Source organism: Barbus barbus (assembly GCF_936440315.1).
Source record: "Barbus barbus genome assembly, chromosome: 2".
NCBI classification, from domain to species: Eukaryota; Metazoa; Chordata; class Actinopteri; order Cypriniformes; family Cyprinidae; genus Barbus; species Barbus barbus.
The window spans coordinates 28907156-28925591 of NC_136730.1; the positions used below are offsets into that span (position 1 = coordinate 28907156).

General features: G+C 37.8%; 1 protein-coding gene across 1 annotated transcript in view; it reads right to left on the reverse strand.

Moving 5' to 3' along the window:
* Window positions 1–18436, reverse strand: part of LOC306844052 (neural-cadherin-like) — a gene marked incomplete at both ends in the record, with an annotated part of 265863 nt that overhangs the window by 77617 nt on the left and 169810 nt on the right. Inside the window, 4 exons of the mRNA XM_079375899.1 lie at window positions 6043–6227; window positions 9625–9718; window positions 15464–17087; window positions 17863–18146. Coding sequence (XP_079232025.1) covers window positions 6043–6227; window positions 9625–9718; window positions 15464–17087; window positions 17863–18146 — 2187 coding nt within the window. The remainder of the gene's footprint in view (window positions 1–6042; window positions 6228–9624; window positions 9719–15463; window positions 17088–17862; window positions 18147–18436) is intronic.

Sequence of the window (18436 nt, forward strand, 5' to 3'; positions counted from 1 at the left end):
GGCTCTTGCGAGGTGTAGGAATAGGTGGGCACAGACGAGGAGTAGGCAAGGGAAGGCACTGGCGAGAAGACATGGGAGAAAGAACGGGAGCCGAGAACTCCGGAGGAAGAGCCTCATCCATTAGCCCCTCGTTCTGTGTTGGCGGAGCCTGAGTGTGAGTGGGCTGTTGAATCATCCTTGCTGACTCGGGAGGTGGAGGAGCAAACATAGCAACCGGAGGCCGTTTGCCTGTGACAAGGGAAAAGCTGACCTAACAGATATTCCTGATGGATCCAATACACTCGCCCTCAGATCAGCACTATTGGAAACCCTCTTCCGGGTTCGTGGGTAAACGGGCCTCGTTGCGGGTGATGGACTTGAAAAGGCGGCAGCCACGGGACTGGGATCAGTAGGTGGCACATCCTCCATTTCGCCGACATCATAAGAAGATCCCGCAATCCATAAAGCGAAGTTTACGTACTGCTCTAAAGACCAGTAGGGATCGCTGTGTGGCATAAGACTCCGGATTTCCTCCTCCAGTCCAACTCTAAATCCCTCCATCAAAGTGACATCGCTGCACAGGGCCCGGTAACTGGAGGCGAGGAACTCCTCCGAATACTCCTCCACACTTCTGCCATTTTGGAAGAGGAAGATGATACATCCTCCAGTGAGGTTATCCTCTTCCCTGGGCCGCACGTTTATGGAGGCAATCTCCAACCTCATCTTCGGTTAAAGGTCCGATCTTCTGTAACGGAACTAGTCAGACACGGAAGGTGAGTAAAAGATAAAGAGTTTATTCAAGCTCGTGCAAGGTGTCAGGTGAAGGATCGTCTTGAAGACAGGTGAGGAACAGTTCATTCGTGACAATAGTGCTCCGTGCACAAAGGACTGATCCTATGCTTCTCCTTCTCACAGGTCTCCAAGGTTCCTGGGTCCAAGAGGCGAAGGAGAGCGTCCCGGGAATCTTCACAGAAATATTTCAGGAGCTGAGAGGATGACAAGGAGCAAAACAACAGGTAAGTAACTTCAGGTAGGATACTCAGACTGTAGAGCTAGTTGAGAGCGTCGGTCCTTGAGGTGTCGCTACTTCAGCTTTGTAAAGCAGCAGAGATGGTCCATGGAGTAATCCTGTTACGTCAAGATCGGCCGATGAAGTGAGCTGAGGGAAGTGCTTTTATGTGGCTGGTGATAACGAGGTGCAGGTGCCGGTGATGATTGGAGATACACAGGTGATAGTGATGAGTGACGGGGAAGACGGGCCATTCTGTGACAATTATAGACTACTGTTATAAGGTATACTTAAAAGTATACTTTTATATACCAGACAGTGGGCCAATTTAGTCCCAAGGAGTATTGAAATAGTACACTTACAAGTATACTACTAGTACACTGATATTTGTATACGTACTACATAAAGTATACTTAAAATATAGTTGAACTTTACTTAAGTCTATTTACTAAAATAAAATTGAAGTATACTACTTTTTGGTAAGGGTCCCACTGACACACTACAGCAAAAGATAGAAATAACTGACCTAAAATATTTTTAGCTGGTGAAAATACTAGTATTCTAATTATTTTGGCCACCACTGTGTATGTATATAAGTGGTTTTATTTTTATGAGGTTTATAGTTTTTGTAACCCTTTTTTCAACATTTGGGATGTCTAAACACAGTTGTTTAATTTTGTAATGGCAATAAACAGGAGGTTGACCTATATTTTATTCATTTAAAGCTATGTTCCCATGCTAGGTTGATTTTATTTCACAAAATGCTTTATCAAACATTTCTAAAAGACCCCACGACAACATGAAATAAATTAATTAACAAACAAACAGACAGACACATACACAGCTTTAAATCAGAGGTCCAGCTGTTGTGGCTTAGAGGCAGTGTGTTGGTCAATATGTCTTTGTGAATTGGTGAGCTAATGCCAGTGAATAAAGCCAATATTTTTCCAATTTCTTTTTAATGATACCACAAAGTCCTGTTGGGGTGGAAAACTCAGGCTTAGCCAGAAGATGAGGATCAAAACATGAGACATTTTAAATTTTTAAAAGATAAGCCCAAACTGGCTAAGCAGTCAGAAGCCTCAAAAGTTCAACCTCAAAAAAGCTTTTCATGTTGCGTGTCCTGCAGAATGTGGGAGTTTATGTAGAACTGCGTGTATGTGTGTGCCCTGTTTGTGTACAGGCAGAGCAGAGGTTATGGGAATAAGCTTGTGTGAGTTTCTGCGCACTTGTTCGGTTATCTCCATGAGCTAGCATGGGTGTCTAAAGAACTTCTGCACATACTTCCCCTCATATTTCACTTTACAATCAGTACACTTCCCGAGATGCACAGAGCAAGCTATAATCTCAAAGCAGCAGCATTAAACAGGCCTTACGACTCTCCATTGCTTCAACATTTGCTCCTGAAATGGGATTTAAAATGTCAAGGAGGCAGTAAATAGTACGAAAGTCGAACTTTCAGTTAGCCCAGAATTCAACGCATGTTGAGACAGGGCTTCAGGGAAATAAACAGCTTAAGTATTTGGCAAGAACATTAACCCATAGCTCTATTGACTGATGGCATTTTCATGTGCATTTTAAACAGTGCCTGAAGTACTGACAGATGCTGACATCCCCTTCTGAAATCAAAAGCCTTATTTTGAGCCTTGTTTGATTTTTTGCTAAACTGTTGCAATTCTAGGGACCATAAAACTATTGAGGTGTTAAAGATAAAACTCTAGACTCCCCAAAGGACTCAAGGTGACTGAGTGTGAAACAATTCCAACGCTAGGCTAATGTACAATTTGGCAAACACTGCTGAATAGCAACTCACCACAGTGAAAAATGAAAAATCACCTCTAAATAAATGCATGTTATTTATCTATAATCACAACTATTTTACCATGAACACTTTCAGATAAATCAATAATTGCAGTAATACAATGCATGCCATTATCCATACAAATTCCCAATGAGAAAATGCATTACCACTATGATACAGTACTGCTGTATGGTAGTTTAGCTTTTTATCATTTTGGTAAAAGCTGCCAATTGGGCATGGCAACATTCATATTCATTGTAAAACTATGTTATGGGTAGGCGGTATACCGGTAGACACGATTAACCAGTAGAAATTTGTCAACCGGTATAGATTTTGGAGCCTCTATTGTGGTTACACGCTTACGTGCCGGGGCTGTGCAAAGAGGTCACAAAAACGTACTGTTTGCACGCGTTTTTAAGAATTGTGGTTTTAAAACAAGTGACTTTAAGCCACTGAAATCCAATAAGCAGTGAAAGAGAACTCATTTAGCTATTTGCTTGCACTTAGAGACTGTTTCTGAGCACTGTCAGAGAGGTGTGTACATGTTATTTTTGCTGTTTTATAGGTCTTGAACGATTAAATACACACACTGGTATGTGTAGAAATGCCCTTCTTAGCAAGTATCCTCATAAACAGTAATTTAGGTATTATATGAAAGCAAACAGCTGAGACGGCAAACATGTGTAACAGTATATTGGATCCAGGCAGCTCTTAACCCTCTGGGCCCTGAGGGTGTTTTGGGGACCTGGAGAACTTTCGACATGCCCTGACATTTGTGCTTTTTTAGGTTGCTTATAAAAATATAAATGGCTAAAGTCTAATAACACTGTAAAGTGTAATTGTAAGTGACAGCAGTCTAATGCTCTCTCTCATTCATGTTAATCAAACAACAAAAGAGATACAATCTCTCACTGCTCTTGACTAAATCACTTTTGTAACTTTAAAATATATATTTCTTATTAATCTAACAGTGAATAATATATAGTGTTTTATACATGTATTGTTTTATAAAACTTTATACAATGTAGCATTTCTTATTCATTTCCTCTGTATTTATTTTTTTCCTATTGCTTGTAATTAGTTTCTTATTCTTATTTAATCACTGACTGTTTATTTATCTTCAGTGAGCTTGAGTTTGTTTTTTAATTTTGGCTAGTATTAGTTTTTTTGTGATATTGTCACTGGTGACACAAATTATGAAATGTCTATGGTATCACAAAAAAATGGATATCATAAAGACCTTATTCAAAGCAAAAATAACTATATCGTGATATATGCATAGGTCTTTCATGAAACTCTAGATGGCACAAGCTGGATAAGCTTGTATGGATAAGTCTTAACATAACTGATGATATTCACAGTGTTAAACGACTAGGCACAAGCTGACTGGTTCATGTTGCATAAGCAGCCAATGAGCTTATTGCTTTACATTTAAATGGCTGGTTAGCATCCACCAGAGCATTTTGCAGCGCGCTTTCAGAGTTCCTCTGAAACCCTCCACCCTCCCCAGCTCCACCTGTATAGATCTGTGACGAGTTATTTTACATGCTATTTGTGCAGCAGCAGTATGTCTTAAATACTCAGCACCATATCGCAGTAGCAAGTTCCTGTACTTGCTTGGATCAGCAGCAGCAATAATCTACAACTACAGCAATAACCAACAGCAGCAGCAATTCACCAGCTGCAGCGTAGCAGATCTATTCTGCCAAGACCAAATAAATAAACACTGTCATATCCATTACCATGCTAAAATCTTCCAAGAGTTGTCATTATAGAAATACTGTTACCGTGAAATAAAATTACTCGTGATATAAGATTTTGGTGATATTGCCCACCCCTACTATGTTATAAAAACATATAAACATAAGTTTCTTTAAAGACTGTCCATTTAATTCCAATTTATCTGGCAACAATATACCCTGGAGGGTTAATAGTAAATCACCACATTATTTATTTTAAAGATTAAACCAAAATATGGAATATCTAATTAAAAAAAGAAAACACAGTCGATTATCTGATAAAACCATGAAAATGCAATAAAAGTAACTAAGATGCTTTTTTTAAAGCCACACATAATCTTGCTTCAATTAGGGATTGTCAGAGATTATAGAAAAAAAAAAAAAAACATTTACATATACACTGTGGTTACAAGATATTTGTTAAGTTATTTGTGAACTAGCAGTAATAAAAACTGCTTGCTCTTGTTCTATGCCTGCCATAAATTCAGTTTAAATTCAGCATAAATTCAGAAAAATCTCTTTATAGGCTTATGAGTTTGCTATTGGCTTACATTTTATATTCTGTCTCTCCATCTCCCACAAGCCATTTTCACCCAGTTTAATAGTCTTAAAACTACAAAAACCTCAGCTTTAGTCCATTTCATTTCAGCTCAGTCTTGTTTTCATTAAAACGCTGGCTGTCGTAATGTCACCAAAGTCAATAAGCCCATGAGTTTTACTGCCACAACATGGCACACAATCAACACAGATCCGGATTCCAGGCCCAAACCATCAAATTATTTTAATGTATTTGATTGAAATAAGCAGTGGACACAGACTCGGCTCAAGTCTCAAGAGTGCTGTATACAGAATGCCATTCATTATCCGTCAAATTAGTTTTAAAACCTTTAAAATGATTTTAATTGGAAGTAACATTTACAACTGCATTACATGCACACCAAATAATCCATTTGCATTCCAAAAAGACTAAAGAATATTTTTACAGTAGGTAAGCTTAGGTTTCAGGATTGTATTTCTGCACAAATAAAATGATGCATCAGAGCTGCCGCTGTCATAAAACTGAGACTGCATCTTGTTTCTTGTTGACTGTGCATAAGTTCCAAAGCGTGACAGAACTTATGTGCCTTTGCAGTAACAATGTGACTATAGACGGTTAAACGGATGTAGGAAAGACAATACCAGTCAAAATGCAATATCGAATTATGATGACACTGAATGCTATAAATACATATCTACATACGCATCAAACTATGTAAATCAAGAGATTTTTCAAACTTTAATCTTACTTAAAAAAAAGGTATCTATAAAAAAATGGTAGTCACTAATGGCTGATAAAATCTGAAAAGACACAATATGAATGAGGTTCTAGCAGAATTTGCAGATAATTGAAAAGAAGAAAAACAAGAATAAAAATTCACGCGTGCAAAAGTTAGCACTGATTACTGATCAGCTAATCTCATTTGAATGTCAAACAGCACTATGTCATGCTGTCATGAGTTAAATATCACCTGTACCTGCTAATCTCAGAGAGGCTGAGTTGTAGATGGCATCGTCCCGTAGCTCTCTCACATGCACCTTCACGCTAGAGACAGCATCTGGCCACACCCCATCTGACACTCGAACCTGAAACTCATAACTCCCAGGAGGAGCGTTCTCTTTTATGATGAGGAACCCTGTCCGCTTGTTCAGGATAAAATAACTGGGGGTAGAACAAAAAAATAACATATATTAGGGATATATATATTAGGGATGCACAATATTTATCGGACCGATAAATTATCGACCGATATGAGAGAAAATGACGTAATTTTTATTGCTCCGATAAATAAATTAAATCCGATAACTAGATCTGATAAAGTATGCTTGCTGGTAAATCAATCAATCAGTCTGATTTATCTGAGATTCATCTTCCTTCCGAGTGCAAGTGATTGCAGCTTTAAACTGCAGTGACTCTCAGCATGTATTGTGCCCATTACGTCATCATTTGCGAGCATGTCTTCGCCGGTCTGGAAGTTTTTCTCGGTGGCAGAGGAGGACAATGCCATTGCTATTTCCAACGCATGTTCAGCAAGGATTCCGAAAGGAGGAAAAAAGGCATCAAGTAGGGTTGTGACAGTGAGGAAATTTTCCCACTGGTTAATCGACGTGTGTCAACACCTTACCGGTATCACCTTGGTGGATGGGGGGGGGGGGGGGGGGGGGGGGGGGATTTTATTTTCACTTTTAAATTAGTGGCAATTCGGCGTCAAGCAGTTGTTTGTTTTTAGTTCGCTTGAGTTTTCTCACTTTCCTTTGCTTAAATAGCTTGTAAAAGCACCGTGCATATTTTATTTTCACTTTTAAATTAACAACAATTCGGCTTCAATTCAATTCAAGCAACAACAAAATACAACATAGAACATATAGCTAACTTTTATTAACAAAACGAATAACAATACACCATGCTATATGTCTAATATAAAATAACAGATAACTTACAAATTTTAAATATGCATGGTAGGCCTATACAAAACTGAAAATCAGTAAAGACTGAGGAACAAATAATTATAAAACGTAGAACGTTTATTAGTGAGATGGAAAGTTTTGAGGCACGGACTGCATACACCTTGATGTAAAATAATGGGAAAAATATCACAGTTTAAATAAAATAAAAATCAGGAAATACCGTGGAACCAAATAGGCTAAATGAGAAACGAATGTTTAAAAATATATATAAATATACGAATGTTTAAAAATAAAAATATTTTTAAAACAGGCGCTTTTACATTTCGTTTTGAAACTCTTCTGCCATCGTCTTGTCTTTTTCACCTCACTCTTGTCAGTCAGCTCGACTCATTCTCCTCAGGTGATAAATGAAATCTGATCTGGGATGCGCGACTGTCATTCGTTCACAAAAATGAACCGAAATACATGCCTAACAGACATGATAAATATATCTAAAGAAAGCTTTAAATTTAAAAACGAAATAAATAAAAACAAAAACAAAAACTATTTAATACAATCGTAATCCGTGAAGATTCACTTCTCTCTAAAGGTGTGTCTAACGAGGAGATGACGAATCCTTACTATTTTCCCCAGACACATTCATGGTAATTACTTTTGCTGGGGCTTTTGCTTTATTGCATGTAGTTGAAGCAGAACTCTTCAGCTGTGCTGATGGCTCGCTGCTGCTGCGGGACACTAAACACCGTCGAGTCGCTCTTGACAGTCGCGGCAGCACGGACTCATGTTATTTCCACCAGCGCGCCAATTTTCTTTCATCAATAATTGATGGATGCCAGAGGACAGGCCCGCGTCTGAACTATGACGTTAAAATTGGCCCGAAGCCCAGCCCTAGGGACATAAAAAAGTAGTAGCCCGACTTTAAATTAAATTTAAAATAATAATAACAATAATAATAATAATAATAATTGGGGGCTAAAAGTGTGTTGTAATGCAGCGTTACTGAACATGTACCAGTAAAATATTACTGAAAATTGATTAGTAATGCCTTACACTACTACGTTACAGCAAAAAGTAATACGTTACTGTAATGCATTACTTTTGTAACGCCTTACTCCCAACACTGCTTAAAGACTATATAACTTTCTCATCCCCGTGCACTAAAAATGTTGAATAGATGCATTTCTTTATGCATGAAATATTTGAATATAAATTTGTTGTTAATGAGTTGTTAATTGCAGATAAACCATAGTTCTGTCATAATTCTGTTAAACCATTTCTGTTACAAAGTATTGTGGTGCCTTACACAAAAAAAAAAAAAAACATTTGAAGAGTCAGGACTGACGTTTGCTATAGTTAGGCCAGAGCTACTAAAATATCAGTTTAATCAGTGAATCTTAGATTTTTTATTCTCCTGGGTGCACAAACTGCAGATTATATGAAAATTATAATATAAAAATATAAATTTATCGGTATCGGCCATGAGAAGGACTTAATTATCAGTTATCGGTTAAACGTTTTCATATCGTGCATCCCTATATATATATATATATATATATATATATATATATATATATATATATATATATATATATATATATATATATATATACACACACACACACACAGTATATAACCTGGGAGTTATATATATATATATTTTTTTTTTTTTTTTTTTTTACAAAATATACAACTATAAAACCTTTTCTGAGAAGACCTTGCAAAAACCAGCAGCCACTACATAAACAATAAAAAAGCCAAAGTGTAAATCGAAGAGATCAACAAACACACAATTCACTGTCATTTGAAATGTGGCTAGAGTGAATGCTTTTCAATAAATGGTTAGAATGGAAGATTGTGGGATGATTCTGTGCTATGGAAAGGAAAAACCAGGGAATGAAGAAAATTAGAGGGAGAATTCTTGTGCTGCGTGTGTTTCCTTTTCTAGTATGTTGTGAATGGCAGATGAATGACACTGAATTATAGATTTCTCTGACCTCAAAATAACCTAATCTGAACTCAGAAACTTCCAAAACTGAAAAGCACAATTTATAAGTCTACTTCTGACCTCATCTTAACATAAATACTTACACATGAACTTGCTGAATGTACACTAAATGTGACCAGAAAATCTATAGAAAGGATGAAAGCAAACAAATTCCAGTTACAAGCTAAAAAATATTAAGTTTCAATTAATTATTATTTGTTGTTTCCTAATGGAGTAAAAATTTTGATCTATATTATTTTTTTAATCTATATCCTCTTTATGAGTTTACTTACATTATGTTGCATGTACTGAAAATTCTGAGAGAGCGAGAGCTCAGGCACCTATGTGCTCAAGACATCTCAAGGCTGGCCCTGTCTGGATCATCTTATCATTGTATACGCCTTTCCAGTAAAGTGCACAACATCAATAGAGAAGAGCAAGAGAGGAAGACAGATGCTGGGATGTGAGAAGAAAGGGTTTGACATTGTTCTTAGAGATCCCTTGACCCCTTTAAATAACACAAAGAGTGCAGGAAAAATGGGTAAGGTGCTGGGAGATGTGTATAAACATGCTAACCATGTGGAGGGGATGATGCAATGATGTGGACAGAAAGGAAAAGGATGTAGAAAGAAAGAGGAGTAGAGAAGAAAATAGAGGAAGGTCTCACTTAGGAGCATGTCCCTCGAAGGCATACGTCTTGTTATCCCAGTCATCTGGATCTGGTGAGTAAACCTTCCCCAGTACATTGGTTGGCATTCTCCCTGTCATTATAAAAAAAAAAAAAATTGTGTCTGTTGAAACTGTGAATATGCTGCTGTGTGTGTGTGTGTGTGTGTGTGTGTGTGAGAGACTCTGTGTCACTGTAAGCATTCAGCACTGTCCACAGACATATGTCTACTGACAACCGTAAGCTAATACAGCAGGTATTATTCTGTGCTTGTGGATATATATGTATAACCAGTGTTGGGCTAGTAACTCAAAGAATGTAATATATTACTCAGTTTTATATATTATTAGTTACTCCTTTCAAATTTAATATTGTTGCTTTACTTATTACTTGCTGGCAACAGTAATTAGTTACACTACTAGTTACATTACTTTTTCTTCACACCCCACAGAAGTTGTAACTGTGTATCTTCCACATAAAATTATTCTAGAATGTTACGAACAACATATTTCTGCCTCATCATTTGGCCAAAATCCACATTGGATCGCAGTCAGAAGTTATTACTCAATCACTCAGTAGTGATTGATAGTGACATTCAAGCAGAAGTGTTGTATTAATCTCATTAATTGTCGTGTAGATGGAGGTTAATAGTAATTTATCCGTTACCCATATACAATTATATTTCATTATGTATTTTATCAAATCAAATAAGTTTGTAAGAAAGTTTAATTTTCCAAAAATATTTTTTTTTATTTATAGTAATATAATGTACCACATGCTGATCAGAGAGATGTGGGTGGGATGTAATGCCAGAGTAAAGTAATACACAGCAGTGTTCAGATAATCTTTTTTCCTGACATAATCAATATAATGCAATATTTCTATCTGCTGAATGTAAGCTTTTCCGCTGCACTGGGGACATCACATGCATGTGCAAGTCGTGAGAATTATGAAAATAAATCTAGGAAATATTTGATTGTTGGATTCTAAATCAGCGAGGTTGAGGCAACAAAAGTAACTACGGCTAAGTAACTAAGCTGTTTTATGGATGGTAACTGTAATATTATTACTGAAATCTTATTAGTAATTAGTTACATTACCAGTTACTGCAAAAAGTAATATTATTACAGTAAGTTACTAGTAACTAGTTACTATCCAACACTGTTTATAACAAAGGACTGTTGAATGCTTGATTCTGATTGGTTGACAAATGTTAAAGTGTGCAATTTTCCATTAAACGCACAGGTTTGAAGCAGTTCCAGATCTGTAGTCTGTATTACAGTTCCATATCACTTTTACAAATTATTTCAGTTATTTCCAAGGTTTACAACAGCAAATTAATCAAACCCACAAAGACACTGATCAAGAAAATAAATATGACAACCAACAGGATAAAAATAACAAACAATTTTCATGTTTTTTCCCCCACAAAATTACCTTATGTTATCTATGGAAATCATAGTTGCTTTCTCCTGCTCTTTCTGCACACACATAATGTACAGGAAAACAGACGGAAACGTATATGCACACATAAATTTGTTGGCAATGCTGCCCTACAAATGACTTTTTTGATAACATAGTTTCGCAACTGAAAAGCTACATGACATTTCTCAGTTTTGGAACTGAACTGTTTTTGAAGCAGCTAAAATTACAACTGTTAAACTCTCTCTCTTTCTCTTAAGCCTCGTCAGCCCAAATCCATTTTTTGTGCAAATCTGATTGAAGTCTGAACGACAACGAACTACATGAAATGTAGATTGACATCCGCGAGAGCGATTCGTATGCGTGCGGATCAGTCTGCTCTCTATATCGCACGGTTTTGTTTATTACACACAGACTGAAGCGCGTGTGACGCTTGCGGTGATTTCAGCATCTACCGTCTCACTAAATGAGGACATAAACACATGAACAACAGCATCTCCAAAACTGCTCTGGGAGTCACTTCATGAGCATTTTATAATTTAATTTGAGTAAAAGTACCGTCATATCATATACACACAGAACTGTAAAGGTATTCACGGCAACCCATAAAAATAAAAGTTTGATTTAAATTGGAAGACACTGCTGCAGAAATATATTACTATTGTTCAGCAGAGTGTTCACACTGCTACTACTAGGCTACTATTAAAATTATTAAAACTTTATTTTTTTTTTGTAACGATCACACAACATTTCTTCCAATTTTAAAATTTAATAATTTGTTTGCCAAAATAAATAAACTTTGATTTTCAATAATTTAAAGATAAATGAAATTAATGTTTTATGCCTTCATTTGAAAACCAGATACAGAACACAGAATTTCTGTCAAAAATAAAACATTTCATAAGGCTATATTTTAAGAATAAATTTGAATGAAGTTGTTTTTATGCATTCATATAATTAGACATACTATAACACATAATTTAGGGTGCTTTCACACCTGCCTCATTTAGTTCGGATGAATCGCACTAGAGTTCGTTTTCCCTCTTGGTGCGGTTTGTTTGGGCAGGTGAGAATGCAGCAATCGCACTTGGGTGCGCACCAAAAGCGGACCAAATAAGCGTACCGAGACCTCCTTGAAGAGGTGGTCTCGGTACACTTTCAAACGAACCCTGGAGCGGTTCGTTTGTGGTGAGAACGTGATCGGACCTCAAACAGACCCAACTGCAAAAAGAACTGCGCATTTTTGGACTAAACCAGCTGCCGTAGTCAGCTGCGCTGTGCATTATGGGATGAGGAAGTGTTTGTTGACAGTTTGCAGTTTAGCATGGCAGGTCGCGGACAAACTTGGGGTTGTGAGGAGGTGCGGAGCTTCATAGAAATTTGTAATAATAATGTAATAGCAGTGTGCTGTCTGCTGCATTTTACTCCTGTCTTTGTTTACTTCCGGGAGCACCGTTGGAATTTTTCCGCACGCTCTTTCTGACCAATCGAAAAGCAGTTTAGGGAATGCGTTCAAAGACACATCTAGCCAACAAGTGAAGCGGATGTTGTCACGTGACTGCATTTTGGTTCGTTTCAGCTGGTTCGGACCAGAGCAAACAGTGTGGTGTGAAAAGGAACCAAAATGGCTAAAAATAGCTACAATGTATCATTTTTTGCCTTTGGTCCGGACCAAATGAACCGAACTACAGATGTGAAAGCACCCTTAATAACAATAAAACATATGGTGAAAGAAAATAAAACACCCACTTATGAAAATGGATAAAGATTTTCAATTTCTTGAAGTCTTTAACAACCTAGAATAAATGAATAGAAATTATGATTCTGTCTGAGCTGTGTTTTAAAACACGCACTAGTGTAAACATAGCCTAACTGATGTGTAAACTGAAAACTATTTGAACTTTATTAAAATGATTTGCACAGTTTTATTGTTTTGGATATATTTAGTTCCTTTGTGCAGTGGCTCAGGAGATGAGGCTTTGAGTCTGTATACATGTCAACAAGCTGAAAAATTGATTTTTTTTAGATAATGTAATCTTGTTAAAACTGATTTCATAAAATTAGTATCGAAAAAAGTATCGTTCAGGAACCGGTATCAAACTCAAGGTATCGGTATCGATATCGGAAATTTTTGAACGATACCCAACCCTACCGGTCAGATTGGATTTAGCCTAGCTTTTTCACGTCCTCACGACACGTAAAACAAAAACACGTCACACGTTTTTGTAGAAAACATGCTGAATATCTTTGCAGAAACAAGCTTGTGTCATTGCGAAGTGCAAGTCAAGCGGAAAAAACAACATACTGCTAGTATATGTACCTCTTTGTGTTTTGAAAGTAACGGAGACAAAAAAAAAGGAAAGCAGCAGAGACGGAATAAAGCTACACATTCGAGCTTCCTGCATTTCTGCTGCTGCCTCACAAGACGAAATACAATAATACAGCGCAACCGTGATGGCAAAACATCTGTATTGCAAACTGCATTGCTGTTACTGTTGTTTTTAGCATAGGCATAGCAATGCAACGGCATTACCATAGAAACCAATGCACACTCAGTAAAAACAATAGAGTTATTCAAAATCAGATTCCATCCGGATATGCACAAAATCGGATTTGGGCTGACAGTCTGAGCAAGGCTTTATAATCAATGGCTTAATCCCCTGTTACTAACCCTATAATGCCATTTTGGAGTTATCAGTGGGGGCTAATGTTGTCAAAAGTACTGACTTCGGTAAACACTGCTGATTGGGCAATGTGTTCACATGCTCAACAGATATGACTGTTATTGGTCATATGTTGCATGTTTATGAAGTAGTAAATCTCAATAAACATGCTTTCAGATGGAGCGGCATTTAATACACAGAGCCGTAGTTTGCTGACAAGCTACGCAATATCGTATTCATAATCAAAGATGAATCTTTTTAGATTATGAATGCGATATTGTGTAACTTGTCAGTTATATACAGCTCTGTGTATTAAATACCACTCCATCTGAAAGCACGTGATGGAGATTTTACAACTAATCACAGAACCTGCTTTACTGACGAGATGCGCATGACACTCACATGGAATTTATTGTGCAGCCCTAATAAGAATAATGCACACTCTAGGTAACAACCACAACACAAAGCAGGTGTGCATTACTTTTAAACAATTTAACAGCTAGTCATCAAATGAGCTGATTTCATTTATTTGTAGTAACTGGTTAACAGATGATTCTATAAAAGAACTTTGACCACAGAAACCCACTGTAGCTAAATTGCAACATTTCTGTAAAGCTATTAAATGCTATTAAATGCATGATTTTCCAGAGAGTAAAAAATGAACATACTGACTTTTCAGCCATTTCACTCTGGTTTTCAACATTTGCAGGCACTCTTAAAATGTCTTCTGTCCGTTGTGAAACATTTGAATCAGAAAAGTTGCATTTATCATGATCTAAAGTGCTCATCTTTAGGAAGGAATAATACAGTACATTGTCTATTATACATGTTAGGGCTGTCATTTGTTGTGTGTAGACCACAATTAAGGTGTGTGTTCTTTGCTAGCATGTAGCATTAAAACAATGATCCACACCTGTTATCAATCATAAATCAATAGCGTGAGGTCTGCGATAGAATAGACAAAGTTACAATATACTCTGCCATTCAAAAGTTTGGAGTCAGTAAGATTATTTTTCTTTTTTTTTATAAATTAATACTTTTATTCAGGAACGATGGATAAATAAATAAATCTATTTCAAATAAATGCTGTTCTTTTGAACTGTTTATTCACCAGAAAATCCTGAAAGAAATGTTTCACAGATATTACAAAAAATAACATTGTTTTTAACATTGATAACAATAATACATCTTTCCTGAGCAGCAAATCAGCATATTGCCATGATTTCTGAAGAACCATGTGACACTGAAGACTGGAGTATATTCAGAACGGAAAATAAAATTGTGCCATTTTGGAATAAATCACATTAAATTAGACCTACTTTAATTCAAATTTAAATAAAATACAGAAAAAAAAAAACACCCTTACTGACCCCAAACTTTTGAATGCTAGTGTATTAAACATATGTACTAAACGTATGCATATATACCAACAAATAAATTTATAGCATTACTTTAAAGATATAACCTGCTTTTTGAAGATTTATTATATTTTTTATAATCATCAGGGAAATAAAATAACATTAAAAAATGCCCTGGTTTATACAAACAATCACAAATAATTTAAACCAGGTCAATGAAGAAACTCCTGATTTAACAGATAAACCCACACGTCAAATATTACAATCAATTTAAATTACATTTTATCTGCGGTTTTTATTAAATATCATTACTGACCCTTTTATCTGCTAGTACATACTTATGATGTACTGGCCCTTTTATCTGCCAGTACATACTTATAATGTTAAAGCCATTACCTCTGTGACAGCTGATGAACACTTTCTTCTGTCCAGCTATGTGGGCGTGGTCATTTTCGTCGCCGATGGTGATAGTGAGTGTGTTCGTGACGGTCTTCGGTGGACTGCCGCTATCGGTCATAATGACAGGTAGTAGAAACTCCTTCTGTTTCTCTCTGTCGAAGGCTCTCAGGGCGGTGATGGTGGCCGTGTCATTCCCATTATCCTGCAGGTGGAAATCATTGCTGTAACGATACTCTAAAGGCACGGAGAAGGAAAAGGGTGAGCCATTATCCTCTGAATCTTGGTCCATAGCTCTCAGTAATGTGGAGCTCTGATTAAGCCGCACAACCTGCGGGCCCAAAACGTTCTCCCACACTATTGGTGCATACGCAGCCTCAAACTCAGGGCCGTTGTCATTGACATCCAGCAGAGCCATCTGGATAGTTGCGGTGCCAGTCAACGGTGGCGTGCCGTGGTCTGTCGCAAGTACAACCAAGTGATGCTGTGCGACTTTTTCCCGGTCCAGCTCACTAGCCACAGTGACCAACCCCGACTGGTCCACAGAAAACAGATGGTACGGATCAGACTCCGGAGCAATGCTATAAGTGATCTCGCGATTCGACCCCGAGTCCAAATCACTGGCAGCCACACTTGCCACACTAGTTCCTGGAGCGACATCTTCTCGTACGGCAGGAAGCTGTAGAAAGTGAGAAATGAAGACTGGCACGTGGTCGTTGCAGTCTTCGACCTCGAGTGTGCAGTGCAGCAGACTGGAGTACTGCATATCTTCCACTTTAATGGTGAGGTTGAAGCGCTGCTCGCCCGGTCTCTCGTAATCCAGATGCTTCTTGAGACGAAGAGTCCCACGCTGCTCTTGTCGATGGCTAACCATGTAAAATTTCTGTTCAGGATCACCCGCCACAACACTGAATGTCAGCTGGCCATTCTCTCCAGCATCTGCATCCTCTGCGGAAAGCTCTATGATTGGTGTGTTGGGTTCACTGCTCTCAGGGATGTGTATGAAGCACGAATGGCCCAGGAAACGCGGGACATGATCGTTGACGTCTGTCACGTGTATAGTGGCGGTGGCCGTTCCTATCATACCTCCACCATCTCGTGCCTCCACCACCAACACGTATGAGTCAGTCTGCTCCCTGTCCAGGCTAGACATTGCCACTGAAACCGTTCCAGTAGCAGGATTGATGCTGAACACATCTGCTCCGCTGTTAGCGCCATTAAGGGCAGCATTACCAACTATCCTATAGGCCAACACTGCGTTTTGTCCGACAGCTGCATCATCCAGATCAGTGGCTGTCATCTCCATGACGGAAGTGCCAGGTGGGGAGTTCTCAGCCACGTCACCATTGCAACTGTCTGGGGCACAAGCAAAAAGAGGAGCGTTGTCGTTTATGTCCCACACGTTGATAATGACATCGGTGAATCCTGTTAGTCCCTCGCCCCCCTCATCCGTGGCCAGGACCACAAAACGCCACACTGCTCGGGCCTCACGGTCTAATGTTCTCTGAGCATAAATTTTCCCCGTCACCTCGTCAATGATGAACTCGCTCTCAGCACCTTGACCATGAAGGGAATATCTCAAAGCCTCCTGGTCAGCATCCTTGTCTGGGTCAGATGCTGTTACCTACAAAAACAAAGCAAATATATTAAAACTTCAGTCTGCAAACTCTAACATAAGATCTAATCACCTATCCATTCAAACAACCTTCTATTCGTCCATCCACGCATCCATCCATCCATCCACCCACCCATCCATTCATCCATCCATCCATCCATCCATCCATCCATCCATACCTACTGTTCTGGACTTTATTGGTTATAAACATGCTAAGCTAGGAGTTGTATTTCCATGAGAATAGTATACTACAAAAGAAAGAAAGAAAGCTTAAGGAAAAAATTTAAACTCCTTGACTAACAAAATTCAAAAGTTAGAAAATAAGTTTACCAAAAATGAGCCTCTCACATCTTTGGACAAATAAAGTGATGTCACTCGCTGCAAATTCAGACTTTTAATAATTAACTTTGTTTTTTTGGACTTTAATCATTACGCATACACCTCTAGAGACGCGTTCAAAATGTTGAATGCATTCAGAAGAACAAATCAATCACAGTTTTTGCTATAATTATGAAACACAAAATACACTGGCAAGGTAACATAGATGAGTGTTTGAGCAATTTCCAATGAATTGTTGTATTATTCATTTTCACATAGCCTATTAATGAAAGAAGAATGTGGTAATCATACGTCCATGACCAGAGAAGCTAATATCCTAATATTTTTTTATTTTTTTATTAAGGAACACGAGCCACAAAAAAGCTGCTATTTTAAAATGACAAACCTGTGATCTGAAAATTGATCAGAGCTGATATGTACAATGCAGAGAATCTAAAGGCAGTACCTGCAACACAAACACAGGAGAACCATCCAGCTCCTCTGTAACGCTGCCATAGTACTCGTTCACAGAGAACACAGGTGCCTCGTCGTTCTTATTTACAATGGTGACTATTACAGCAGCGTAATCCTCCCACTTCCCATCAGATGCCAAGACGTGTAATTTATAGAGCTTGTTCTGTTCGTAATCCAGTGGCTGGGCGATGAAGATGGTTCCCACCTCGGGCTCCATGTCAAAAACACCTCCCACATTGCCTGATGTAATCTGGTAGCGCAACTTGGCATTAGCACCTGAAGAATAAGAGCAGTTAATGAACACAACAGACAAAAAAAAAAAACTTCCTCCTCTGGCCTGAATTAATTCTTAAGAGGAACAAAAAGGAAAGCATAGACCTACACTGACACAGATATAAAGGCTATTGAACAAAAGGCTAAAAGTCAGAAACTTTTAAAAGTGGAAAAATGGCTAGCAAGAAAAAATACATCTATTTAAAATATGATAACAAGCTTTTTTCTGCAGGTGAATAATAAACTGCTTTAATAGCCTTTAGAGGTTATTGTCACAAGTAGCCTTGGAAACT